This window comes from Cimex lectularius, unplaced genomic scaffold (genome assembly GCF_000648675.2).
Source record: "Cimex lectularius strain Harlan isolate CLEC.00 unplaced genomic scaffold, Clec_2.1 scaffold171, whole genome shotgun sequence".
NCBI lineage: Eukaryota > Metazoa > Arthropoda > Insecta > Hemiptera > Cimicidae > Cimex > Cimex lectularius.
In genome coordinates this window covers 593,491-621,271 of record NW_019392711.1, presented here as the reverse complement: position 1 = coordinate 621,271, position 27,781 = coordinate 593,491, and the positions used below count along the sequence as shown (strand labels likewise).

The 27,781-nt window shown below is 34.4% G+C and overlaps 2 protein-coding genes across 4 annotated transcripts in view; both read right to left on the bottom strand.

Moving 5' to 3' along the window:
- LOC106667523 overlaps positions 1 to 5,782 on the bottom strand; it is a 65,750-nt gene extending 59,968 nt beyond the window's left edge. For both annotated transcript variants that reach the window (XM_014395512.2, XM_014395513.2), the window contains exon 1: positions 5,739 to 5,782. The gene's annotated coding sequence lies outside the window, so the exon portion shown is untranslated. The remainder of the gene's footprint in view (positions 1 to 5,738) is intronic.
- A 9,103-nt stretch (positions 5,783 to 14,885) lies between these two features.
- Positions 14,886 to 26,072, bottom strand: LOC106667650 (nucleolar complex protein 4 homolog). Of its 2 annotated transcripts, none has more exons than XM_014395727.2 (10): positions 25,920 to 26,072; positions 21,404 to 21,494; positions 21,163 to 21,344; positions 19,451 to 19,688; positions 19,185 to 19,367; positions 19,061 to 19,121; positions 17,791 to 17,901; positions 17,565 to 17,728; positions 16,095 to 16,288; positions 14,886 to 15,098 (listed from the first exon to the last, which is right to left on the bottom strand). In XM_014395727.2, the coding sequence occupies exons 1-10, from the start codon at positions 26,004 to 26,006 to the stop codon at positions 14,973 to 14,975; spliced, it is 1,437 nt and encodes a 478-aa protein (XP_014251213.1). In that variant the 5' UTR covers positions 26,007 to 26,072; the 3' UTR covers positions 14,886 to 14,972. The 2 variants fall into 2 exon arrangements, with proteins under 2 accessions (XP_014251213.1, XP_014251214.1); XM_014395728.2 differs by having other exon boundaries at positions 21,404 to 21,488; positions 25,920 to 26,070.
- Between the last annotated feature and the right edge of the window lie 1,709 nt (positions 26,073 to 27,781).

Sequence of the window (27,781 nt, the reverse complement as noted above, 5' to 3'; positions counted from 1 at the left end):
AATTAAAATAAAAATTAATTCATGTTTAATCAGAAGTATACTGTAGAAAAAATATTCTACTATGAAAGCTAACTACAATTATCACTTAACCCTAATGCGACAACTTTTTTTTATCACAACATTTCTTAGCCGTACAAAATAACAAATCATCATGAAGTCAAGCTTTTAAATAAGTCCATTATATTTAGTGGTATGATGGGCCAAACTACTTCTTTCAATTAATTAATCTTTTTATGTAAGGTTTAGATTGAAATGAAAAAGTTAGTGTCACTAGCGGGATTCGAACCCACGACCTTCGGCTGCTTTAAATAAGGATCATTCTGAAAAATAAACTATAGATAATGACAAAAAAACCTTAAAATGTCTTTTGAAAGAATGGCTTTATCACATCGAACAAAAGGAGAGATTTATTTCATACTTTTTAAACAGTAGCTGGAAGTTTGATCTTCTCCGCCTATCCTAGTCTGCTTTTTTTTCTTCTTTTTTTTCCGTAACAGCAGAGGTTAAATCAACCCTCGGAGTGCCAGTGTTTTTGAAAAAAAGCCCATTTGTAAGTATGTCGGGTTCGAATGCAGGGCCGCTGGAATCGAACCCGGGACCTTTACCTTACAGTGATGAGCGCCGGGTCAACGCCTAAAAAACAGTTGCGGCCACCGACGCCCCTAGTCTGCTTATTCTCGCTGTTTTTGGCGGTTTCGGCATGTCGCCGTTTTATAAGTACATACTTACACTTACCAACAACGTAAGCTCTAACCATTGTTCGTTGAATTCAACAAGAAAACAAATATCAATGTTTGTGTATATGTATTGCTGTTTGTTAGTGCACTTATGAGATTGGTTAGTAATATCTTAACAATATCTTGTAATATAATAAGGCAGTCGTTCGTCCAGCTAAATTCAATTTTTAGTTCTCTGAAATACCGTAGCAAATCTATAAAAAAAAGAGTACGGGCATTTTCAGCTATCCTGAACCTATGTCCTCGTCTAGTTACTTCACAAATAGACCATCCGATACTCATGGCTCCGAGAGACGACATGAACAGGATGTTTGAATTTAATCAAAACTTTCAAATAAACCTAGGTACCAAAAAAGAATGGGAACGAGAGGTCAACACCTCTTTTAATAATGGCACCATCCTTTGGTACACAGTTGGATCTAGAACATAAGAAGGGGCGGTAGTATTTGGACCTGGAACCAAATACCCAGAGCCCATGGGAAAATACACCAGTATTTTCCAACCTGAGATTCATGTAATTAAAAGATGTACCCAACTCTACCTGAATAAAGGGTACAAAAACGAGAATATAGCTCACATGTCAGATAGCCAAGCGGCCATCAAAGCACTAAGCTCAAATATCATTAGTTCAAGGATGGTGCTGAACGGCAAAACCAAACAAAACATATTAGGTACGCAGAACAAAGTCAGCCTCTGTGGGTCCCAGGACTCATGGGAGTAGAAGGCAACGAGAAAGCGGACACCCTTGCAAGGCAAGGAGCTGCTACACCGCTGACAGGACCTGAACCCTTCTGTAGCATAGGAACCCACAGTATTAACTCTCTCATTATATCAGGCAGAAGGACAAAAAGAAAATGAAGGAACTATGGCATTCACTCATTGGACCCACACAATCCAAGAATCTTCTAACCAATTTTGGAAGGAAAGAAATTACAGAATGTGTCAAGGGAAGCAGGAATAAACTGCGAATCCTAATAGGATTCCTTACAGGACACTGCAAGTTAAATAGACACTTAAAAAAGATTGGAATAATCCAAGATGGCACCTGCAGATTCTGCAAAGAGGCAGAAGAGACACCAACACATTGCTGCTGCACAAGCTACACTAGTCCGCAGGAGGAAATGTTTTGGGATGTGTCCAAAGAAGAGCTTCAACCACTGAAAACGGGCCTATTAATCATGGCCTATTAAATTAATCAAGAAATATGACTTACCGATGTGCTTTAGGCAGAGTGCGGGGGATACAATACCTCTTAAAGAGCGCAGTATACTATACCCTGCAAATTACATCTACATTTACATCTACTTCACAAATGCTTTTTAGATCCCAATTTACGACAAAATATAATCAAACATATACGATACGCAGAAAAGATAATTTCATCCATACAGTTGGATTTTTGGCAGGTTTGAAATAGAGGCATAGCAAAAGCACACATTTCATCGCCAAAACTAAGTCTTAATGAACTACATCAAAGAAAATCTCACAATAAACGAAATAGCAAAATAGCAGATAGATTTAAGATCAAAATGTATCGTTTCAACTAGACAACGCCATCCGTTCAATTGTTTTAATCTTGACAAAAGACACGTTCTCCAAACCGTTGTTTTATTATTCTTTGTTTTTCGTTTGGTTATTACTCATCGCACGTATTTCAATATGAAACTGAAATAAAAGTCAAAGGTTTGCTAGTTCTGGAGTTTATCTTTTATTGGACTGAGCCCTTTTCATTATTACACTGGAGATTTTTCCAATAAACAAAAACACCAGCTTTCCGTTCTCGTAAAAGGTTATGGAGTTTTCTTTGCAAACACACGTCTTTATCTCTCCCATATATATCACACTTGATCGTACATATCTCATTCTCATATATGTCATATATCTCTCCGCGCCGCCCCTCTCTTACTTGTTGCGTTTGACTACTTGTGCGTAATAGAAAAATATCAAAAACCCGTTCACATCATCAGCACTATGAAGATTTAAAAAAATTATGCAAATTATACACCTTCATTTACCATTCCTGATGCAATGAACCTAACTCTAGCAAATTCCGAATCACATCATGCAGGCAAATCCAGCTAGCGTATTCAATTGCCAAAGCGGGATGGTGGAGATGACAAAAATTTATTCCAGCGCAGCGTTCAACAAGAAAGCTCAAAACATAACAGTAGCAACTTTTTATGATATTTTTAACTTGTAAGATTTCTCCATGGGGTCTGCGGTGTGATGGACCTGCAATTTACTCGTTTCCGATCATTTTGGTCGAACTATTCTTTTCCTATTTTATCAGCCAGACGCGTATCGGCATTTCGCCATCTTCAGAGCTGAGTCTGTAGTGGTTTCTAAGTTGAGTTTGTGTTTTAACTTAAAAAATGAACGAATCGGTCACAAATTACAAAAAATATTACTAAAACCCATCATCAACATCAGACGTATAAAACAAACTTTTACTTTACTAGACAGCAAGCATAACCAACCGCAGTCAGTCCAAAATACTTCTCAAAATCCTCAGTGTTTCCTTTTTTTGTCGAAGTATTCAATGCACAATGGCCATCCCATTACCAAAAAATGCGTAAATTTTTTATCACCTATTTTAATTCTCCAATCTAACAATACTAATGACCTCTGTGATATTTAGTAAAGAGGGGCAATGCGTGTGATCGCTGGGCAGCTTCTTTCGCAAGTGACTCGTGAACTATTACGAAAAGAACTGCTTAGAATAGTTTAACCATTATAGTCCCAAATTGAACATAAAAATTACAAAATAAAGTTTTATATTATCACCCAGAAAGTGATTATGTTTAAATCTTTTTTAAGGTCTTTACTAGGTGAAAGAAAGACAAAAGTGTTGGGATCACCAAGCTTTCGGCAACATTATGTTGCCATCATCAGGGCCTATTTATTAAGAAAAAATATACATAATTAATATAAATAAGCCCTGATGATGGCAACATAATGCTTCCGAAAGCTTGGTGATCCCAACACTTTTGTCTTTCTTTCACCTAGTAAAGACCTTAAAGAAGATTTAAACTCTACATTGATTATCTGCAGGTCGATCTACAAACATCATTTGTAAAATACTTCACTATGTAAGTGCGTTGATTATAGTTAAGGTTAAGTTCGTCATTTTTTTTTAAATATAAGTGAGTTTTTTTCAGCACATTGTTAAAGATCATCCCGGTCCCTGTAAGTTCCAAGATATTTAGTGGACTTGAACAAACGGCAGAAAAAAACCGAAAATCTTTTGACTCAAAAATATCTTAACTTGATAAAGTATGTAAGTAGATAAAACAGATAAAGAATGGTTAAAGGTACACCTTTTAGGTATTCAGGAATATTCAAATCATTTTACACAAATATGTATGGAAGATATGATAAATGGTGGAGTGAGTGTGTTGTTCAACCTTTTTAAAAAAGTCCATTATATTTAGTGGTCTATTGACCAAATTACTTCTTTCAATTATTTAATCTTTTTATATAAGGTTTTGGTCGAAATGAAAAAGTTACTGTCACTAACGGGATTCGAACCCACGATCGGCTCAGTACGCCGCTAACCACTTGAGCTATCGTGATTTCGATCCACTCGGACACCAACTTTCTTTCTCAACCAACCTTTCGAATTTTCCCTCCTTTTGCCATTTTTCAAATGTCGTGTACTGAGGATTCGATTCTCGGCGACATATGAAGTGGCCATGAAGAGCTGTTAATGAAGTTATACTTCGTTTTACTTATTACATCCATTATATTTAGTGGTCTATTTTCCAAATTACGTCTTTCGATTAATTAATCTTTTTATGTAAGGTTTTGGTTGAAATGAAAAAGTTAGTGAAACGAGCGGGATTCGAACAAGTGAACTTGTTTATAGCTCATCATCAGTTTGAAGGAGTTTTACAGTTTTAGCTATAATCTTGAAATCCGGATCGTTGAAAACAACTAACTGTGGGTAGAAACTATCTTTTTAAAAAGATTGAATTATCTACCCAGAGTAAATTCATTCGTATTTAGTGGAACAGTTGGCTAGTAAAATACCGAGATGTGATTATCAATTAATATCATAAAAACAATATTTATATTAAATTCGCTAGATTTCATCGTCCGATTGACCAAATAACATCTTTCAATTAATTCGTCTTTATGTAAGATATTGGTCGAGATAAAAAAGTCAGTGTCACGAGCGGGATTCGAACCCACGACCTTCGGCTAAATACGCCGCTGCTCGTGACACTGACTTTTTTATCTCAACCAATACCTTACATAAATATTTATATTGTTTTTAAGACTGGTCACTTTGCCGAATTAGTCGAACTTAAATGAGCCTGGCGGCTGAGCTTTTTAAAGCCTTCAGATTTTATGTTTGGTTAAGCAGTTTTGTTTAAGACGTTGAAAGGTTTACATCCTTTTGTAAAGTCGTAATTTGCTCTGACAAAAATTATGAGCGATTACTATGACATCGGTTAATATCAAAATTTGAATAGATATTGCACAAACATCAATGGTTGTTTTAAAATGTCAGTTCTAAAGACTGATTTTATATTTCTTGTTTTTAAATCTATTTTAATTTAAAAAAGTTCTTATTTAAGTTAACCTCTCTGATCAAGAATATTATGAGATAAACTACTTGACTTAAATAAGAAGCTTTTGCATTTCAAGGAGAATTTAAAACAAGGAAAGGGTCTTTAATATTTTATCAAAGTCGTAGAAACGCTTTTATAAACAATAGACAGAATATTTGTTAAACGGAAGTGTTGAAGAGTTTGTAAATAAAGATAAGAATCAATAGAAAAGTCTAACTAAAACGCCATCCGATGGCAGTTGTACGTTCATCAGTTTATGGTGCTCTAAAGAAAAGTTTGTTCCAAATAATTTAGAGAAAAATCAAAATTAAACACAAGTAAATTTTACATAAATTTGATTAAGAATAAGACCGTAGTACTTGCGGTATCTCTTCATGTCTTTCTTGATTTTATATTTTGGTTCTTAGGATGTTTCTCAATAGCCTACCTTTGTCTGCAGTTGAATTCGCTCGGGGAAGGACTGTTGCGAGGGCAGCGTCCGCGAAGGGTTTTATACCAGGGGGGCTCCGGGGTGTGCGCAGTCTCTCAACCCTTCCGTATGAAAAATTGTCTTCAGCAATCGGTCACCCCCACGTAGTTTTCTACAGCCCTGTAGGTGGTCAAAGACAAAAATCATTCTGGGTTACTTACAGATGAAATCTTTGTCACAACGGGAAAGTCACCTTTCTTCCACTACACCCTCATTTATACAAGTAAATATACATTTATAGTTTTAAAAAAATTATCTTACTAATATGAATTAAATTATATTTTATATTTAATTAAATTTGTGCCTCTATTTGTTACGTCTTAATATATTTTATTTTATTCAGTCAGGCAATTAAATGTATAATAGAAACTATATGCAGGTTTATCCCACGTGTTTGTTCTAGATAAATGAAGTATATTGTACTCTGGTGATTAAATTTATATTATTCGTTAATAATTAATTATTAAGATATTTTATACGATAAAGAAGAGTATGTTGCGGTGCCCCTTAGGCTACGGTTACTAAGGATGCGAATTCTGACGAAATTTTGTTCTGAGAGTACGTCCGAACTCCAAGTCAGAACAAGGTGGTTACATGTGCGCGTTTTCTTACAATACGTTTCTGCCTCCCAGCAAAATGGACGAACTTAATTAGTTTCATTTTCTTGAAAGTTCGTTGATTAAGCTGTTGTTGATAGGTGGTTTAAAAACAGAGCGTGTTAACCATTTTCCATAAGAGACGTGAAGGGAGAGTTTCAAACTTATTGCTAGTCCCTTAAAAAAATGCATATTAATCCGTGTAAATTTAGCGGTCATAATTTACCACAATAATTAAAATGAAATTTGCAAAATGGCAAAGAGAGGGAAAATCCGAACGGTTGTAGGTTGAGATGAGTTGGTATCCGAGGGGATCGACGTCACGATAGTTCAACTGGTTAGAGTAGCGACGTATGAGCCGAACGTCGTGAGTTCGAATCCCGCTCGTGACACTAATTTTTCGTCTCAACCAAAAACCTTGGATTAAAAGAATTATTCATTAGAGCAATTAATATGGTCAATTATGGCCACTAACCAAATATGACTTATTGCTAGTGTTGATTTCATGAGAAACTTTCTCCCGCTATGGCCGATATTTTTTGACGTTCATGTTCCACAAACACCGATTCTCAAAAACAAGACTAATAAGTTTATCTGTGTCCATGGTAAAATAACAAAACTGCCTAAATTGAACGTCAGAACGGACGAAAAAATTAAACTGGTTTGAACGCTGGAATGGTTCTGAGGACATCGTGCGCGTTCTGACATTCACATCGCTGCCAAAGTAAACACTCTCAGGAAAACAAGTATTGTTTGTACGGACGAAACAACAGAACAAAATTTCGTCAGAATTCGCATCCATAGTAACCGTAGCCTTATGCAGAGAAAGGTTGCTCGATATGTGTCACGCCTTGGCTCCATACAGAGAGCGTGTAGGTATGCCGCCGGATTTAAGAACCGTTCTCGGACACAGCGAGTTTCAGGATCCCCTGTTCCGCTTTTTAGGGAATTGGGAATTTTTTATTGTATATAGCCGTCAAAATGTGTTTTCTTTCTTTGCTTTGTATGAGTGAGTGTATATATTAGAGTGAATGGGGGCTGAGGAAATAGCATCGCCCATCGCCCATCGCCCCTCGAGCTGTGTACTTGGGACGACACCCCATCGACCCCAATTAGATTAGTTTGTTGTTGTATGCAGATCGGAGGAATATTGAGTACTCCATCTACTAGAATGAACGCAATAGGTGTGAATGTATTTATTTGTGTGAATGCGTAATGAATGTGTGTTGTTATATTTCTCATGCGCTCGGGGCAGAAATGACCAAGCTGTCGGATGCCCCTAAGAAAAAAAATATATGTTCCGAGCTCCAACAAGCCTTGAAATTGGGTACAGGCAGTGATCCCGAAATGCGTATGGGTAATAAAAAGTAAAAAAAAAGGTTGTGAAGTTAAGTAAATATCCCAATCACATGATGAATTAATTGATTAATAAAACAATATTGTCGGCTTTGTCCTTATTCGGCGTCCGAGGACGATAAACCCTAAACTAATAAAGCCTGTTTGCATTTTGCTAATTGTCATCTCGTTACGTTTATTTGAAAATACTTGAAACGGACATTATTTTCTATTGAATCCCGCCATTCTCAACACAACGGGTTACTCTAGTAGTAAAAAACATGTTTTATGTAATGCAGATTATGTACTATTCCAGGCTTACAAAACGTTGAATTAATTAAGAAAATGCGTTCGATCAAATACAAACTGCTTTTACGAGCGACTATTTTTTGGACATTAAAACAGAACTAGAACGTTTCGAGACTTATACCCTGAAACTGCATATGAATTACTCTAACAAAGATTCCTTAGGTGAAAAAAATTGCTTTACAGGTAATAAAAAAAATGCTTTCTTGTCTGAAAGCTTGGTCTCAACATTAATAATATCATCGCACTCATCACTCATCAGGCTTGAAACCATAAATTTCAATGTTGTAAATATGAATATGTACATATTTGTTAACCTCGTATTATTAATCACAGTTACAAAGTTTTCCTAAATGACCCATAGTGGTTGGCGGCCATTTTGTTAAGTTCTATTGAACGAGATTTTGTTTATATATCCGGTGTTCCACATAAAAATTCATAACTCTTCTGGATTTTATTTTTAACGCCAAAGCTATTGCCAACGTTGGAAAGTTGAATTTGGAATCTCAATAGCATTTAGATTTTATGTCATTATTCATTTTTTTAAATTATTATTTTATTCTATCTTTTTCAATTAATTAATACTTTTATGTAAGGTTTTCGTTTAAATGAAAAAGCTAGTGCCACGAGCGGGATTCGAACCGCTCATAGCTCAAGTGGTAGAGCAGCGTTGTATTTAGCCGAAGGTCGTGGGTTCGAATCTCTCTCGTGGCACTAGCTTTTTCATTTCAACCAAAACCTTACATAAAAATATTAATTAGTTGAAAGTAGTAATTTAATCAATAGGCCACTAAATATAATGGGTTTTATTTTATTCTCCGGTTCTAATATATTTACAGAGACCAGGTTGGTGACCTGCAGTTTATGTATGTTTGTATATGTTCTGTAGGGTTCTAAACCCCCGATCATAGGAGTCGTTTCAAAGTTATCACCGTTTTTTTTTTCTTTTTTCTTTTTTTTTCAACTGTACATGTATTATATTCAACCAGCAGATTGGATTTCAATTTATGTCTGTGGCATTAAGGGCGTTTAGAGAAAGCTACCCATTGGCAGCCGGTCTGGATGAATAAAATGATATTAATATTTTAAAAGATCTCTTATCCATATTCTTTTCAGTCGTTTACGACGTGTTATTGTTTGTTGTTACGTGTGTTATTGTTTACGTAAAAAGGACAGAATCAATGGAATCAACATTGAAATCAATGTGTGTTGTTTAGTGACCGTTAGTCAATGATTATTCGGAGATCGTGAGATGCGGTCTGGTGTGACGTAGGTTTTAGAAAAACATTTTCTTTATCGTGCCAACGTTTCGATCTTTATTGAGATCATCTTCAGGGCCTGGGATTTACAAACATTGTTTAAATTTTACAAATACATGTAGGATGTGAAAAAAATGAATTCATACGATACTAGAAATTTTAGATTTAAAAAACCCGGTAGTGTAAAGGTGAAGGGTTTAAACTTTGTTTTCCATGATTACTCCATTTTTCAATTGTTGACATGTGGTTTTGGAACATAAGATTTTGAGATTTTAAAAAAAATCATTTGACAATTAGCGGACAATTTGAGAAAACACGCTCATTCGCGAATTTTCTCCTCTTCACAGAAAAACATTGAATCATGGATATGTAACAAAACCGGTCCCAAATCATAACCCTAATTATAACCCTAACCCATGCATACTCCCCGGTAATTCTAAAGCCATAACGCAAAAACGGTCATGAAAAAATATTATGTATCCGGCCGAAAAACATATCCGCGTTAAAAAAATCACAATCATTTATAGTGACCGAGCAACGTAATAAAGTATGTTAAAATTAAAATTTCTTTCCAGATTAAACTTTAATGTTCTCCAGCTCTCATCCCGGAAACATAAAATATTCTTTATTTCCGCCCATAAGACTAATTACATAAAAGAAAGTCCCATCAATAGGTTAATGCACCCAGCTATCCTGCTTCTCCACACCTCTCATACTAATATAATATTTGAATTTTTAAAAATCAATTAATTTCTGCACTCAAGATATAAATGTTTACATCAATTTATGTATTATTTTCACATCCATTTTATGTACGTCTCATTATCGTTCTGTAAATAAATACATTTGTTTGTTTAATATTTACAATTATTTATTATTACATTTTTATGTTATGCTAGGTAGATTGGATATTAATATTAATTATCATTATTCAGTTCACTTTTGTTTGTACTCTATCAATTATGTTAACTGCGTATCATTTATACTGCTGACCTATCAATTTCCACATCCTGGCACTATTACCCCCACTTACGCGGACGACACCGCAATCTTATCCTCTAACTCGAATCCTGTCCAAGCTACCACCAACATCCAGAACAACTTGAGCTTATCGAAGTCTGGTGTAAAAAATGGAGGACAAGACTGAATCAAAAGAAATTGCACTCAGTGTACTTTTACGCTGAAAAAGCAGTCTTGCCCTCTATTGTACATCAGCAACAAAGAGATACCAGTTTCCACCCAAATCAAATACATGGGACTATACCTCGACAGCAGACTGGCGTGGAATCCCCACACAAGACTTAAAAGAAAACTTAATACAAGACTTGAACTACTACGAAGACTTCTAATATTGAAATTGACATTGACAACTAAGACAAAGCTAACACTGAACAAGACTTTACTCAATATGGACATACGGAGTGGAACTGTGGGGTACTGCTAAGCCATCCAACATCCAGCGTATCCAGTCCTTCCAATCGAAAGTCCTTTGACAAATTGTCACATCAGCTTATTCACCTCACTATCCACAAAGACCTCAACATTCCTTTTGTCAAGGAACTAATCCGGTCCATATTCCAAACCTTCCACACCAAACTTTCGAGACATTTGGGAAGACCTAATGAACTATTTCATGTCCAAAGGAGCAATGGCACATCAAAATATTTAGTTGTAACTACTTGTATACCACACGTTTATTTGATTAAATAAGTGCTGACAAATGTACTTTTTTTCCAAAAACACCGGCACCCCGAGGAAATTTTCGCCAGAAGTCCCAGTGTTTTTGTGACATTCTGATCATTTTCCCTAGTTTTATTTGGTGTTATTGAGCGCAAACTTGATCGGCTTTTATCCATACCAAGAGGAAGCCTAGCAATCCTCTGAACCACTCTTGTTCAACAACACTTTACGGTGTTCCTGAAAAAAAAGACCTAACGTTTAACTTTGGTTTTCACTGCGCGAATGGCTATTTTGTAGAGCTTTTCCAAATCCTCCCATGCATCGTTCCTTTATAATATAATGAAGGTGATTTGAGTCCTACAATAAACTGTATTTTCGATAATGTTCAATAAAAAGTAATGCTTCTTCTGTGGAAGACACAATAAAGTGCAACGCCACGAAAATCCACTAGCTCCAAACGTTAGTCATGGGTTGCGTTCGTTGAATTCACTTTCATCTCAGGCATGGGTTACAGGTAAGCTGATGTTTCACGCAAATAAAGCACAAGTGTAGACGTAGCTTACGCAAGTGGCACTGTGGCTAGGCATTCGAGCCCCAGGGTGATGAGGGTAACCCTTGGTAAGGAATAAACTACATAGGGTTCCAATCTTCGTAGAGGTCATTAGACAGGTGAAAAAAAGACTAAATGCTGGGTTCACCGAGCTTTCGGCACCTTATATTGCCATCATCAGAGCTTTCCTAAGGATGAAGAAAACGATTAACACGGAAAACTATTGTACAAGCGTTTTGGGTTTAGCGTGATGGAGCACATGGCCAGCAAAATACATTTTTGACGGTGAAAACTGACATCTCGCTAAAAATCCATATGGCTAAAGGTACAACTAGTTTTTTTCTTCAATTTCTTACAGGTACTTTTGTGATCACAGAGAATATTTACAAAAAAAGATTTTTTTTCTATTTAAAACTAAAATTACAGCTATTTACAGTAACTATGTACAAAGACTAGAAGACAAAGACAATTAATGAGAGAGAGAGAGAGAGAGAGAGAGAGAGAGAGAGAGAGAGAGAGAGAGAGAGAGAGAGAGTGAGAGAGAGAGCGACGAACTTTTTCTAATTATTTTATAAAATCCCCCAACACCCTCTTTTTTTCTTCTTTTCTATACTACGGTACAGTGGTTTAGAAGACCAAATAAACTACACGAAATGGTACAAATCTGGTAATTAAACAACGACACAATAATCTAAAAGTTGTTGTTATAGGCTAAAAGAAGAAAAAACAGCTTTTTTAATAGTTGCAATAGAGTAGATAAATATAGGAAAAAATAAAGTATGAATTTTTAAGCGAAACACCGGACACCAGGGAAAAAAAATTGCCTCGTGCGTATCCAGCCTAAATGTATCATTTTTATTGCCAAGAAAATTCGCATTTAAGAGCTTTTTTTGCATACTTTACAAGAAGCGACTTTTCGTTTTTACAACTTTTTATATTTATGTGTATCTAATCTCATTAAATACAAGAAAGTTTTATTTTATTAAAAATTTTCTTCGTTTTTGTTATCCTTCATTTTACTTTTTACAGATGATACATTTCTTTTGACGGCTTTATTATGTGGTGTTTTTAAAACATATCCACAAATGTACAGCGTTTCGGTCAACTTCTGCCATTTGGAAAGATACAATTTATTCTCGAAAGAATAGTGTAAAATTAGAAGTTTTTCCAGGATAAACTAAACTTGAAAATTCGTGAATTTTACTTGAGAACGCTTTCACATAATAAGCCCAACAAAAGAAAAATCAAATCATCGATGAAAGTATTCCCTTCACGGGGCGAAACGATCTCGAAGACCTCTTCATATTGCACCATTCTTCTGGCATTTTATCTTTATTTTCTATTTAATTCGATACGCTGAACATTGTTTTGTTTTTTACTAGAAAGGACGTCAATAGCTATCTGAAATCTATTTAATCGATAGCTTCTATTATTATTTTCATAAATTGCGGTAGAGATTTCGATCTGTTCCGTGGTTTGAATAAATAAGGGACAAAATTGTGAAGGATAAGGGGGCATTCTTTGCTGGATCTGATTTTACTTCCGAGAAATATAAATAGTCCCTAAATATATGTGTTTCTCCTAAAAAGGATAAGAAAGTTGCCGTCACAACCTCCTGGTGGAATAATTCCAAATACAAACACTGAGAGGCAAAAAAAAAGTGGCAACCCTTAATATTTTTAATTATCTCTTAGAAAATCCGCCATTATCTTAAAACAATTTTGGTCCGTTTTAAAGGATTAGAAGTAAATAAAACAGTTAAAATCTCCCACTTTTTTTACAATTGGATTTTGTAAATAAATCTTTGAATAGTCAATCTCTTTTTTGTTGACTTTTCTGTAAAGCTTCTTTCTGATTTTTTTTTCTTTTTTGTTGAGTTGTACTATTTTTAAGTGTCATATTTGTTTGATTGATGGTTTTAAGTGATGGTCAGAATCATAGCATTGTTAGACGTTGAAAGAAGTCAAGCGTATGTGGCCAGGGTTCCCAGCACAATTATCTGAAGGGTCTTCCATCGCTACCAGGATACTGGAGGTAGCGCTACCAAGAAGGCATGGATCAGGTCGCCATTGATTGTCAATTGTCACATCTCAGAGGGATGATCACTTTTTTGTTTCGAATGTACTCCGAAATTGACATTCTACCTGTTGAGGTCAAGCAATGACTTAAACAAGTCGTTAAGTTAGTGTCAGTTTATGCACTGTAAGGAGAAGACTTTCAGAAGGTGGATTACGTGCAAGAAGGCACAGAACAGCTCAACAGAATCACATAAATTTGTCTGAGTAAGATTGGACTAAATACTGGTTTTCGGATAGGTCGAGGTTTTGTTTGAGATCTGGCGGCCAAGAGAGGGTTTGGAAAAGAACAGGAGAGCAATAAATCAGAAAAGCTATGGAGGTGGTGTATGGTTCAGGCAGGCATTTCTATGGAAGGACGCACAAACTTCACATTCACCGAGGGTCCCCTAAAAGCTGTGTGATACACTGATTATGTGTTATTAGAAGTTGTTCCTTATATGCCACTAATTGGCAATGGTTTTATTTTGATGCATGACAGTGCAAGGCCCCACATAGCTAAGATAGTTGTACACTACTAGGAACGTGCTTCAATTCAATGTTGGGGCCGGTATTTCTAAGGATGTCCATAAACGATCTTCATCGACGGTTCCCTTTCAGCCTGGGAATGAACCTAGTTTTCGAATAATCTGTGGTTTCACTATTTTGCACATACTGAAATATTATTTACACGTGCAAGTTATGAGGCAATCGAACATTCAGTTTTCATCAATTCTAATAAAAATAGCAAATAGTGAAATGTTAGAAAGTAAGGAAATTGCAATTTTAGAGTAGATTTTTCCAATCAGATTTTCAGTCCGAGGGGCCAAAAACCAATTCACCTGCATCGTAAAAATTATGACGTTCATGCATTTATAAACCAAACTGAAACTTTCATCCCTGATGATGAATCCGATGGGCTCGAAGATCAAGAATAATTAAATAGCATGCTTACAAAAGTTCATTCATTAGACATCTGCAACAGAGACAGGTGGTTTATCACATCTAATAAAATTATTACTATATAAACCGTATCATTGCAACTAGCGCACATGTCGAAGAAACGAAAACTGCCACAAGCCATTGCAGATTAATGCCGTGAGGTTGATTATCAACATCAGTACTAGGTAAACAATAGTATGATGAATTTTGTGATAGAATGATCAGTCCAAACTTTGAGATACTGTGAATGGCGAACTTTATGCACAACTTTTGAGAGAAAACCAAAGTATTTGTTAAGACAACCATAACATCGACTAGGAAAAAAGACTCAACAAATATAATTTATAAAGGAATTTAATTTTTATTTACATTAAAAAAGGAGAGCTTATTTCACCATAAAACAAATTATGAATAACAGTTCGTTGAATAAAATAAATGTATAACAAATATTTACACAAATGAGGATAAATTCATTTGGTTAATTCCCAGTCAACAAAAGAATACTTGTTGTTTTCAAGTGATAGGTAAGTTGGTGTTGGCTTTTCAAAAACTAACGGTGGATCTTTGAGTTTCTTCCTGACCTCTTTGTCAAACATCTGTAAAAAAACGGAATGAAAGCACATAATCTTGTTAAACACATAAATTTTTGGTACTTGATGAAAAAATTAGTCTTGAACTGTAGTAAATGGTGTTAATTCAGGATCAACCACAATTATCAAAGCAGATGATAAAATAAAAATAAAAAATTTAAACAATACAAAATGATAGAAAACAAGAAAAAATATATTCAATGATTATATAAAAACATTAAATCATAAATTTAAATTAAAATTGTTTATAATTTTTTTTACCTTTTTTAACCATCCCTATAATTTATTAAATTAGTAATTATAAATAATCAATTTTAAGGTGAGAGATTTTTGATCGTTATAATTTACACAATTTATTTTGAGTTTGGAAAACCTCATCAAGTAGAAAAGATGAAAGTGGGGTGAGTATGTAGATCAATTTTTGTAAATGATGGTTCTATTTTCAAGCATTGGATTGCTCATCATCAGGTTGAAGGAGTTATAAACACATTCTTGACATGAATTGTAAGAGTCGGTTCACTACATTGGTACTTAAAGATATTGAAAAATGGCAAAAAGGAGGGAAAATTTAAAAGGTGGGGTTGAGATGGGAAGTTGGTGTCCGAGTGGATCGAGGTCACGATAGCTCAAGTGGTAGCGGCGTATCTAGCCGAAGATCGTGGGTTCGAATCCCGCTCGTGCCATTGACTTTTTTATCTCAACTAAAAATCTTAATTAATCTTAAAGATAAGGTAGACAACTTGTCGAAAAGCGGGTTTTACAAACTTAATTGTTATGATTGGGATATTAAATATATAAGGATAAAGTGGCAGAGAAATTTAAAAAATAATTAAAGAACACTTGCCTAAATCGAACAAATTTTCTGAATTTAAATATCATCTAAAGAAAACACAATTTAAATACAACAGTATTTCATGAGGGGAGGGAACTGGATTGGTCCGATAAATTTGAATTTAATCTGTGAGCAGAACCATCATTTACAAAAGCGAAAGAAAAAAATACCTCATCAAGCGTAACTTCAAGCAGTTCGGGTACGTTCACTTCTACTGTTGGTAATGGATTGTTAATGAACATAGCGGAGTAAGATACATTTGGAAGAACGTGGTTTTGCAGAATAAGTATTTCCCAAAGACAGCTTTTTATAGCTTGTGTCTCCATAGGGTCTTTCTCATCCTCCAAATAAGGGTCCGACTCCACTGTAATAAGAAAATCGAATATTAATTTATGTATTATTTCCAAAGGCTGGATTTTCGTGCAATTTTATCATTTTATTGCTAACTCTGTAATGAAACCAAGACAGAAATTCGAATCATGAAAAGGCCATTCTTTCAACACTACCCTTATTTTGCGTGTTTTAGCATTATTGCACACAATTTCCACATTTTGTATGTTTGAAAAATAGCATTTTTCCAATTTTTGTATGTTTATCATTTTTATATACTGTATGATATTTTATGAAAATACACCGTTTTTATGGGTTAACAGTATTGAGTAAATTCACTAGTTTTCGTGATCCGCTTGAAAAATGGCAAAAAGGAGGGAAAATTCAAAAGGTGGGGTTGAGATGGGAAGTTACTGCCCGAGCAGATTGAAGTCATGATAGCTCAAGCAGTAGAGTCTCTAGCCGAAGGTCGTGGGTTCGAATCCCGCTCGTGACACTGACTTTTTTATCTCATCTAAAAACCTTAATTTTAAGTATTGAGTAAATGAATTGAGGGTAAAATCTTTCTTTATAAAACATTTGGTCGAAGTTTTCAAATTATGCAAATTGCCTTATATTTGATATCCATCGATTGATCTGCTCTTTATCATTTGAATCTTTCTCACTTTTAATTTCTCAGTCTTTCTTCAGCCAGGTAACAAAGCAGAACCACATAAAAATATAATAACGCCCATTCAGGTTGTCGTGCTTAGTTGGAGGCTAAAGTGCTACTATGACAGAAAACCGATAGCAAAATTGTTTTTAAAGAAAAGAACGGGTCTTTCTGGATGACAGGAGGTATAACCTGAGAAAGAAAACTTAATGATGTACATAGTGTTGAATTACAAAGAAAAAATGTCAGAAAATTTGTCTACTTTATTGTTATTAATTTTTTACTACTTAAAGTTTATTTTAGATTAAATTGTTTATTGCACATTTGTTTTTTATGCATAGTTTATAAACTTTAAAACTTACTTTATTGTCATTATTTAGTTGTTTATTTTTAAATTTAAATGAATATTTATTCATATTTAGTTTTAAAAAAGGAGTATAATCTATTATAAAATAAACAATCACATTATAAACATTGTTTAAGACAATAATTAGTTTTATTAAGTAAATAAAAAATCTTATTGTGCTAAATGGGAGTTTTACCTTTATTTTGTTTTGCATATTTTCATGTTTTTATTGCATGTTTGGAGGTTTTATTACATATTTTGAATATTTTTACTGCATGAAAATCCAGTCTTCAATTATTTTTATTGACTTACTGTGAGAGGTTTTCATGTTGGTTATTAGGCTGCTAAGACCCGGGTGTCTAATAATTAGATTTGTGATAAATCCCATTAAAATTATAATGTCAGGTGGGGGAGCGACGAGAGCAAGACGGGCAAGACGTTTAGCAAACGATGCCACAAGGGCTTCAGTTAAATGGCTAAAATAAAACAACAAAAAATTAAGTGAAATGTACAGGAAGAAAATCAAACACTTACTTACAGAGATGAAAGGAAAAGGTCGGCTAAATAATAAAACCTTGCCTTGTAAGTTGTCTCGAATATTTCAGGTTTGAACATATCGTACAATTTATCATATATATTCGGGTAGTTTCTGAAAATGTGAATATGATATTCAAATTCTTTGCTACCAAGCAAAATTAAATAAAAATAAATAAGAAAATGTTTTTATAGAAATATGGATTATAGTATATTTGTATAGCTCGTGTTATGTTTATATCAACTTCATTACCAAGTAACTCACAAACCAAATTAAAACATCATTCTAGTATTTATTTTTATGACTAAATATTTAAAGAGCATTGAATTTATTTTTTGTTTGTTAGACTTCTCTTGTGTTTGTTTAGAAGAGGGTCAAAATTAAATCAATTAAAAATCATTATTACCCACATTAACTCGGTACTCATGTTTTTACATTCAACTTGGATTTTCAAATATATTCACTTCTTGGGTATTGCAATAAAATTGAACAGTATTTTTTTTACAATTAATTAAGGTTTTTAGTTGAGATGAAAAAAAGTTAATGGCACGAGCGGGATTCGAACCCACGATCTTCGGCTAGATACGCCGCTGCTCTACCACTTGAGCTATCGTGATCTCAATCCACTCGGACATCAACTTCCTATCTCAACCCCACCTTTTGAGTTTTACCTCCTTTTTGCCATTTTTCAATGTCATGTAATCGGATTGGATTCTCGACGACAAATGAAATGGCCACGGAGAGCTTTAGTGAAGTTTTCTTCATTTTAATTCATTAAATGCACTAATTTCGTGGTCCGCTTGACCAATTAATACATTACAATTAATTAAGGTTTTTAATTGAAATGAAAGACGAGGTCACGATAGCTCAAGCGGTAGAGCAACGGCGTATCTAGCCGAAGATCGTGGGTTCGAATCCCGCTCGTGCCATTAACTTTTTTTCATCTCAACTAAAAACAATTATTCAGATATCGTGAGATACGGTCGGGTCTCACGATATCTGAATAACTATCGGTCACTAATCTCTACACACTCAACTAAAAACCTTAATTAATTGTAATGTATTAATTGGTCAAGTGGACCACAAAATTAGTGAATTTAACTTTTTTTTTTTTTAATCTCACAATCAGGAAAAAATATGTTCTCTTGAAAAGCCAAGATGATGCTTTAATTTTTATGCGAGTGTATAATAAACACCATTATAAATGAAAATTTAAATAAAAAAATTTTCCAGTCTAATCAAGTATTGCAACTGAATATTAAGACATACATACATGTTGTGTTTTTGAATAAGCTCAAAAATTCCTTGCAAGGACAAAAGTGTAATAGCGCCTCCTATAAGCAAATTCAAATTTATAAACTGTGATTATGAATGTATATCATTACCGAAATACACACCTGATTCCAGTGACGACATAAAGAAATCAGTAAGGAAAACTGGCTTAATTAATAGTGGCATTATTTTTTCAAGGAGGGTCACCAGTAGAAGCTGTTTGGTCCTTGGTGGGAGTTCGACAACCATCATCTTTTCCCAGACACTCCTTACAGTTTCGCTCATCTTTTTTGAATTTAAAATTCCTACTGTTTAAGTGAGGAAAAACCTTATAAATATATATGTTACACGTAGTTTAAGATAGGGCATTTAAAAAAAAATTTAAAAATACTTTTTGTTTTGCAGAAATAATTTTTTGGCATCTCCTGGTTTTTTTGACTGGGCTTGAAAAGATTTATCACCGTTATGGAATTCCTGACCTCATTGCCTGTAAGAGGAGAATTTAAAGCAATATCCAATGCTTTCCATATATTCAAGTTCATATCTTCATAAATCATATATTCCTGAAGTATGGAAGCTGAGGAATTTACAAATTCACTATCACCGTACACCAATGCTTTTATTATTTCCTATAACAGAAAAACATCACTTTTTGTTGTAAATTATAATTTCCACACAAATACAAAGTTGAAATTCTAATCTTAATGTTCAGCCTAGTATCTCAAGTGTTAACAATTTAATATTGGGTTGTCCGGAAAATAATGCAGGATTTTGGTATTAAACAAAAAAAAAGAAACTAGTTACTTTAAAGCAATGTTCTTTAATCAAAATAATTTCCCATACTCTCAATACATTTCTCCCAACGTGTTGGTAACTTATTAATTCCGTCTGAGTAGAATTCAGAATTTTTAGAATTGATAAAGTCAATAAATGCATTTTCCAGTTCCGTTTGATTTTTGAATATTATGTGTTGTAAGTAGTGGTCCAGGTGTCTAAAAAAATGGTAGTCAGTAGGCGAGAGGTCCGGAGAGTAGGGTGGGTGAGGCAAAGTTTCATAGCCAAGCTCCAATAATTTTTGTGACGTTACACGTGACACATGTGGTCGAGCGTTGTCATGCAACAAAATGGGCCCTTTCCGATTGACCAAAGAGGGCTTCATTACTGCCAATTTCTGATGCATGGTATTAATTTGGTTACAGTATGATTCAGCATTGATGGTTTCGCCAGGATTTAAGAAGCTGTAGTGTATTAAACCAAATGAAGCCCACCATACCGTAACCATTACCTTTTTTTGATGAGTTGGGGGCTTTGGAGCTTCTCCTTTGTCGAGCCACTGTCCAGAACGTCTAGTGTTATCGTAGAGAATCCACTTTTCGTCACATGTAACAATTCTGGCCAGAAATGGGTCATTTTTGTTTCGACAAAGAAGTGATGCACAAACATCAAAGCGCTGATTTTTTTGGCGATCGTTTAATGAGTGTGGAACCCAATTTTCGAGTTTTTTCACTTTTCCAATCGCCTTGAGGTGGTCAGCGACGGTCGTTTTACTGACTTTGAGTTGCTCTGCAAGTTCTCGAACAGTTGTTTTGGGGTTTTCTTCCACCACTGATCGCAGAACATCATCATTAAGAGAGGAAGGCCTTCCACGACCTTCTTCATCTTCAAGGCTGAAATCTCCCTCCCGAAATTTTTTAAACCACCTTTGCACAGTGCACTCATTAACACAACCTTCGCCCCAGACTTGGTTAATGTTTCTAGCCGTTTGGGCTCCGCTTCGGCCGAGTTTAAACTCGTAAAAGAAAATCGTACGAAATTCTCGCTTTGACATTATAAGGATGACTGAATTATTTCCAAGTAGCGGAATGCTACAGAGGTAAACAAACAATATCATTTGGAAGAGGATTAATAAGTGTTGACATTCATACAAATGAGTAATCCTGTAAACGTAAACAGAATATTTTATATAGATTTTTTTTAATGAAAACTTAAAATCCTGCATTATTTTCCGGACAACCCAATACAAAGTGATTGTAGAGTTCAACTATGTTCAAATCAACAACCATCAATGTTAAATTTTAAAATAATAATAAAACAAATACTCACTGCATATTTTTCATCTGGAAAATTAGGTTTTTCTTGAAGAAATTCTCTCTCTGATGGCAAAATATCAATCAAGAGTTTAAAGGCAGCTAATGAACAACATCCTTTCTTCTTTAATGTTGAATTCAATAAATCTTTTCCTTCTTTGTAGGTAATTAACAACCATTCTTTATAGCTTACATTGTCTACAAGGAGAAATGATTATAATAACATGTTCACAAATGTCTTCAACGCATAACTGTACCTTTGAATTCTGAATATCTCCGGATTAATAATGTTATAATTTCTCCTAATGTCACAATTTCACCTTCAGAGACATTTTCCAAGTTCTGAAACTTAACAAAAATATGTTTGGATGTCACTTAAAATGACATAGTAATAATATGAATATGAATAGCCTTTTTTATTAAAAATTCAACAGAGCTACAGTGGTCCAAACAAACTGCAATGATACGGCAACAAGCAGTAAAATTCTTGTTTATTAGGGAATGAATGTAATATGTATAGACACGCCAAATCAGATGATACAAACCTATATGTTGGTAGATAATCTGGAAATTTTGAAAATGCTGGATAAGAAAGAAAGTGAAGTTTGGCTGTTTCTGTTCATATTGGTCTGCCTATCTTTGCTGTTTCACCTTCTTACCATCTTCTGTGATGGGTTTTAACAAAAATTATTTTTTTAAACTGAAAACATTTGTATTAACAGACAAAAACAGTGTAGATGGCAGAGCAACAACGCAGACTACACAAACGACCAAATCACAACTTCATCACTCAACTTAAATCTCAAAATTTAAGGGTGACAACCCCATTCCCACCTACAAAAAAAAAGTTGGAGTAGCAATGCCATAATAATACAAGAACTGACCATTAATATCATTTAAAAGAGCTGATGGAGCAATATCAAATACCTCATCAGCCTTCAAATTCAAATATACTGTAAAATAAAAACATTCTTTGAAGTGTAGGTATTTGTGAACAAAAACCAGTGAGGTAATTGAGAGAATTCTATTTTACTTATAGAATATTTTCGAAACAACAGCTTCATGAATATCATCTCTTAACAGACACGTCATCAAAAAGAAGTGGTAAAAAATGTACGAAAATTCCAAACCCACTAAAGGCAAATATTATGCAGATATACAATCGTCCCTCCAACTAAAACTATGATTTAATAGCATAAACAGACCTAGGAGATTCTTCACTTCCATATGCAGATATACAATAGTCCCTCTAACTAAAACCGTGATTTAATAGCATAAACAGACCTAGGAGATTCTTCACTTCCATGTGCAGATTGCGTCTTAATCATAACAGACTACCCCATCACCTCTATAAGATAGGAGTGAAAAAGAGTGAATATTGTGAGTGTGATGGCTCCAGCTTCTACTAGCATGCGCGCTTTGCTCCATAGGTAGAGAGAGGCTCTATGCCATTTTAATTTCGAAAAGAATCCCACTTCCGACGAACATAGTCCAAGTTCTGAGATTAGGCGATTTGGAAGTTTTAGATGCCGTATACAATATTCTGACCAGCAACGACCTGGATATTTAAAGATAAGAAAAAATAGCAGCTGAGATTGGATGGGGGGGTCGTTGGGCCGGGGGCAGTCGTCTTCGGGTGTCGTTTGGGCACGGTATGGTGGGAACTTGGGCACGTTTAGCCACGGGTTGGGGAGGATGTAGACTTTTCCACAGGTGTACAATTGCAAATGGTTTTTATCTACATCCTCCTAAAACACCCGGGGAAAAAAATTTAAATATACTGTAAAATAAAAAAGGCGAGGTCATTAAGAGAATTCTGTTTTACGTATAGAATGTTTTCGACACTTTTACTTGAGTCCTCTTTCTAACGATGTGCAACATCTGATATACAAGAAGAATGGTATTCTAGACCGTAATAACTGCAAAGCTATCACCTTAGTTCCTACAGCATAATACAAAGCTTTCTGCAGCATCTTGAACACTAAACTCAATTCATACGTTGATGTACCAGTGAGGCAATACCAGTGTGGATTCACTAAGATAAATCCACTGTTGAATTGTTCACCTTGAGGTAAATTTTGAAGATGAACAAATTCAATTGCCATATTCATCTACTGTTTGTTGCATATGAAAGTGGGTATAGGGAAAAGTTATATCGCACACCCACTAGAAAAGTGTCACAACTCAACAAAAGAAAATTTTACATGGAAGAGTACTTTTTTTACTTATGAATTAAATATACGCTTTTACAGTTATTGGCAATAAAAACTGTCATGATCCATTAATATTGTCTTTCATTTCTCCATGACTTAAGGGAAAACATAACTTTAAAAACCCAGCTGTACTACCTACCCCTTTTTGAGTTGTGACATTTTTCACACATATATTGGCTCTCAGTAATTTAATCAATTTGCTCTAACGATAATGGTGGTCAATGAATAACTGTAATTTTTTGTGATGGTAACAGACAATATACAAACCTAACAAACGAGCATAAATATCCATGAAATAAGTATTACTAAGATTATTTTTGACCCCAATGTGCTTTCCTCCTGGAGTCAGAACTAATTAGTTGTTTAAAATACAAAATTAATTATTGAAAAAAGGTTTTATTGAGTATTAAAAATATTGTAATTAAATCATAAAAAAATTTTGAAACTATAATTCCAATTAACATAAACCTTAACTTTCAGAAATGTAGGGTGTCTTTTTTAGATGGCCCGGCTGAATTTCTTTTGAACCAATAATGCTATCAAAAAAAGAAGAAATACGTGTTTTTGCCTTCTTTTTTATTAGAGAAAAATTATACAGGATACCTCCGGAGTAACTCGATGAGGAATTGAATATTTTACTGTATTAAACTCTGATTGACCAAATTACTTCTTTCAATTAATTATTCTTTTTATCTAAGGTTGTTGGTTCAGATGAAAAATTAGTGTCACGTGTAGGATTCAAACCCACGACGTTCGGCTCTTACCACTTGAGCTATCATGATTTTGATCCTCTCGGACACCAAAACCTCATCTCAACCTACAACCTATTGAATTTTCCCTCTTTTTGCCATATTTTCAAATGTCGTGTAATCAGGATTCGATTCTCAGTAACTTATGAGGTGGCCACAGGGAGCTGTTAGTGAATTAATTACTTTTTTTAATTATTAAATTAATCCATATTTGCTTAATGGTCATTATTGACATATTCACATTGTCATTTTTACATATTAACATGTAACATTAATTTTTCATCTCAACTAAAAACCTTAGATAAAAAGAATAATTAACTGGAATAATTTTATGAATTAAGACCACATGTTAAAAGAAAACATTGTTAAACAGTATTATAATTAAGAATGTTATTAAAATAAAATAAATTAAACCAAAAAAATTCACGAACACTCTAGAGTAAGGTATGGGCTTGAAGAAAAAAGCAAATTCAGTTGTCAAGCTTTAGACTTTTTTTTTAAACAATGGATACCAGAACTGGAAAAGTTCTCCCTGAGCATTGCAGGGAACCTAACCACCCCAAAACTGATATAACTCGAAATGTGCCACTTTTTCTGATAAATACTCACACCGATGCTTTAAAGCTCGACGCAGGGCTATGATATACCAATTTTCATGAATGGGGACAGTACCGCCAATTCAAAAGTGACACGTTGTGCCTAGCAGCTAAGAGTCCACCTACAGTTGTGTCATTTTTCCTTTATCATCACACAACCGAATTCTTAACAAAAACTAATTGATCCGGTTTCTATAATTTTTCGACTTGTGTCACTTTTCTTGTGGGTGTACGATATACAGTAGTGAAACAGCAATGCTGGTTGAGGGTGCAAGGAGTCCTGCCAGAAAAATTTCAATGCGAGACCTAAAACATCACGAGATACGTACATACACTAGCCTGCAAGTTGATTAAACTTGTAGAAAATAAGTCAGAGGCAACAAACACAATATATTCAAAAAGCACACAAATGCCGATGACATATATAGATCATTAGTGGTGATGACAAACGCATTCACTTCGTTACAGATGTCAACAAAAAAGACTTGAAATTAATGAAGACAACGAAATATACAAAAATGTATAACCACATACTAGCCCAATTGTACAAACCGACAAACACAACTTTGAAAAAAGTAATAAGTATTAATATCTAGGAATGGTAATAACAGTATATATGACATAAAATACAAAGTAACACTGCATCACTGCAAATGTTAATAATGCACTTCTGAAATGCGTGAAGAGCTGCTAGCTACCTAGATAAACTAAGCTGCCCCTCTACCAAGTTTTTATATGGACTGTCATGACATATTGAACAAAAACTAGAAAAGAAACTTTTAGTGGTTGAAAGAAGAGTGCTAAGCAAGATTTACAACCCAGATAAAGAGAATAATCAATGGAGGATAAGACATAACCATGAACCCATTGGCGTAGGTGTCATCAAGCACATTTGTTAGATGGATGGGATATGTATTAAGGTTGAACGAAAATACATGTCCAAAGAAAGTATCCAGTGAACAAGCCGGAAGGAGTAAATCAGTAGACAAAAACTAAGGATGGATCGTATAAATGCCAAAATTGGTCGAAATGGTGGGCACTCGCTCGAGACGGACAATGGAGGAAGATTCTTGAGGTATAGAATTCAGTAATGGATTGTAGTGCTTGGTATGATGATAAAACCAATAATCCTTTACAATAAAAGGTGTTCTTTTACAAACATAAATTGTTTAATGAGTTACTTGAAATCAAATTATCCGAATAAATAACAATTACCTCTTTAAAAGAGGAAGGGATGAAATTTAATATCTGGCCTTCCTCCTTTTTCAACTCTTCAAGACAACATTTCAATGTTTTACTCATGACTAAAAACTGGAACCTTTCACAACAAAACCACGCGGGTTGTGAACAACTACATAAGTATAACCTCCGTTGTTCCTTGGCCAATGTTCATGCCTCATGGCCTTACGGCTTAGACATAGTTACAAATAAAAAGACTGTCTGATTTTTTTTCTATATAGTATGTATTTACTACCAAATAAATATATTTATTGTTACGAACTTACTACAAAAATGACTGAATCGATACCAAGTGATTCATACAAATTTCTGAACAATAAAATAGTAAAGTATCGATTATTTTTACAAGTTGTGCTACGCGGCCGCGCGCATGGATGATTTTACTACCAACAGGAAATGAGAATATACATTTGAAAAAAATCTTTTAAATTAAATTTTAAAAATTAATCTTTTTTTATACATAGATATTCTGTGGTGCCACTCTGCTGACGGAAAAATCTCCATGCAAGCGGGTTACAATGTCTATTTTCTTTCAAAGAAATGTATTATGTTTGGGGAATATATTTTAACATAACATACATATAACACACACACACACATAACATATTTTACATTATCATTGCCTCCCAACAACGTCGCTCTCCCCAAAAAAATCGGCAGTCTCTACTCTCTTCCCTTCACTCTTCTAGCCCGGGAAGTAATCAGTTTTACGACGATATTTGAAAATGATATACGCACTGTAATACCTTAATAATAAGTACCTTAATAAATTCATAGAAATTAAAAAATTACTTAAAAATAACCCAGGTTTCTCATCCTTTCAGCGAAGAAAAGAAAACAAGCAGTTGCAGTTATAAAGATGACTACATTCAAAAATTATCATTAATTAACGATCACTAAACAGCATACAAATAAAATCCTACAGCAGACATTTCAACACAAAGAAATAAATACGCCCACGTATAAATCTTTCCAGAATAATTCACCTGTACCAAATTATATGGAGCTGGCAAAACCCACAAAGGCAGATATCCTTCAAGTCAAATAATTTCCTTCATAAATTTGCCAATATACTCAATAATATTGTAGACACCACTTGCATCATAAAAGACTCATTTCATTTCAAAAACACAATAAACCAAATCATCATACCACAAACTACACAATTATATATTTAGACGTCTCATCGATTTTCACATACATCCCACCAATAAGCCAACATTATCAAAGGCAAATGGCACGACATAACAACACACACAAATCTCTCACAAACATCCTTCATAACAACGTTATGACACTGCTGCACAAATGAATTTTTCACATACACTAACCATTTGTGAAACAACTATTTGGCATAGCCATGGGCAGCAATCTAGTCCCTATACTATATGTATTACTCAACACTGTTATTACTCAAACATTTCTTTTTCACCAAATTCATCTATGACATTTTAACAGCAGTACTGTCAGATTAAATACAAACAACATTAAACACATTTAACATCTTTCATCCTCGCTTACAATTTACTCATGAAGTTGAAACAGAAAACAAAATACCGTTCCTAGACACAATCATAATAAGACAAACAGTTGGCATATTAATTGCAGAATGGTACCAAAAACCAACAAACACTGATCGCTACCTAAATTATACATCACACCACCCCCTAAACACAATATTAAACACGGCTAAACCACCAAAGCTGGTGGTCTAGCTACGCTCTACTTAGTCTAGTACTTAGTCAAGTTTACATGTCTCCCTACTGGACAATTGGCATTAAATGTAACAAACTGTTGACACGGCAAATGTACTTAAAAAAAAGTCTAAAAGATTGTTC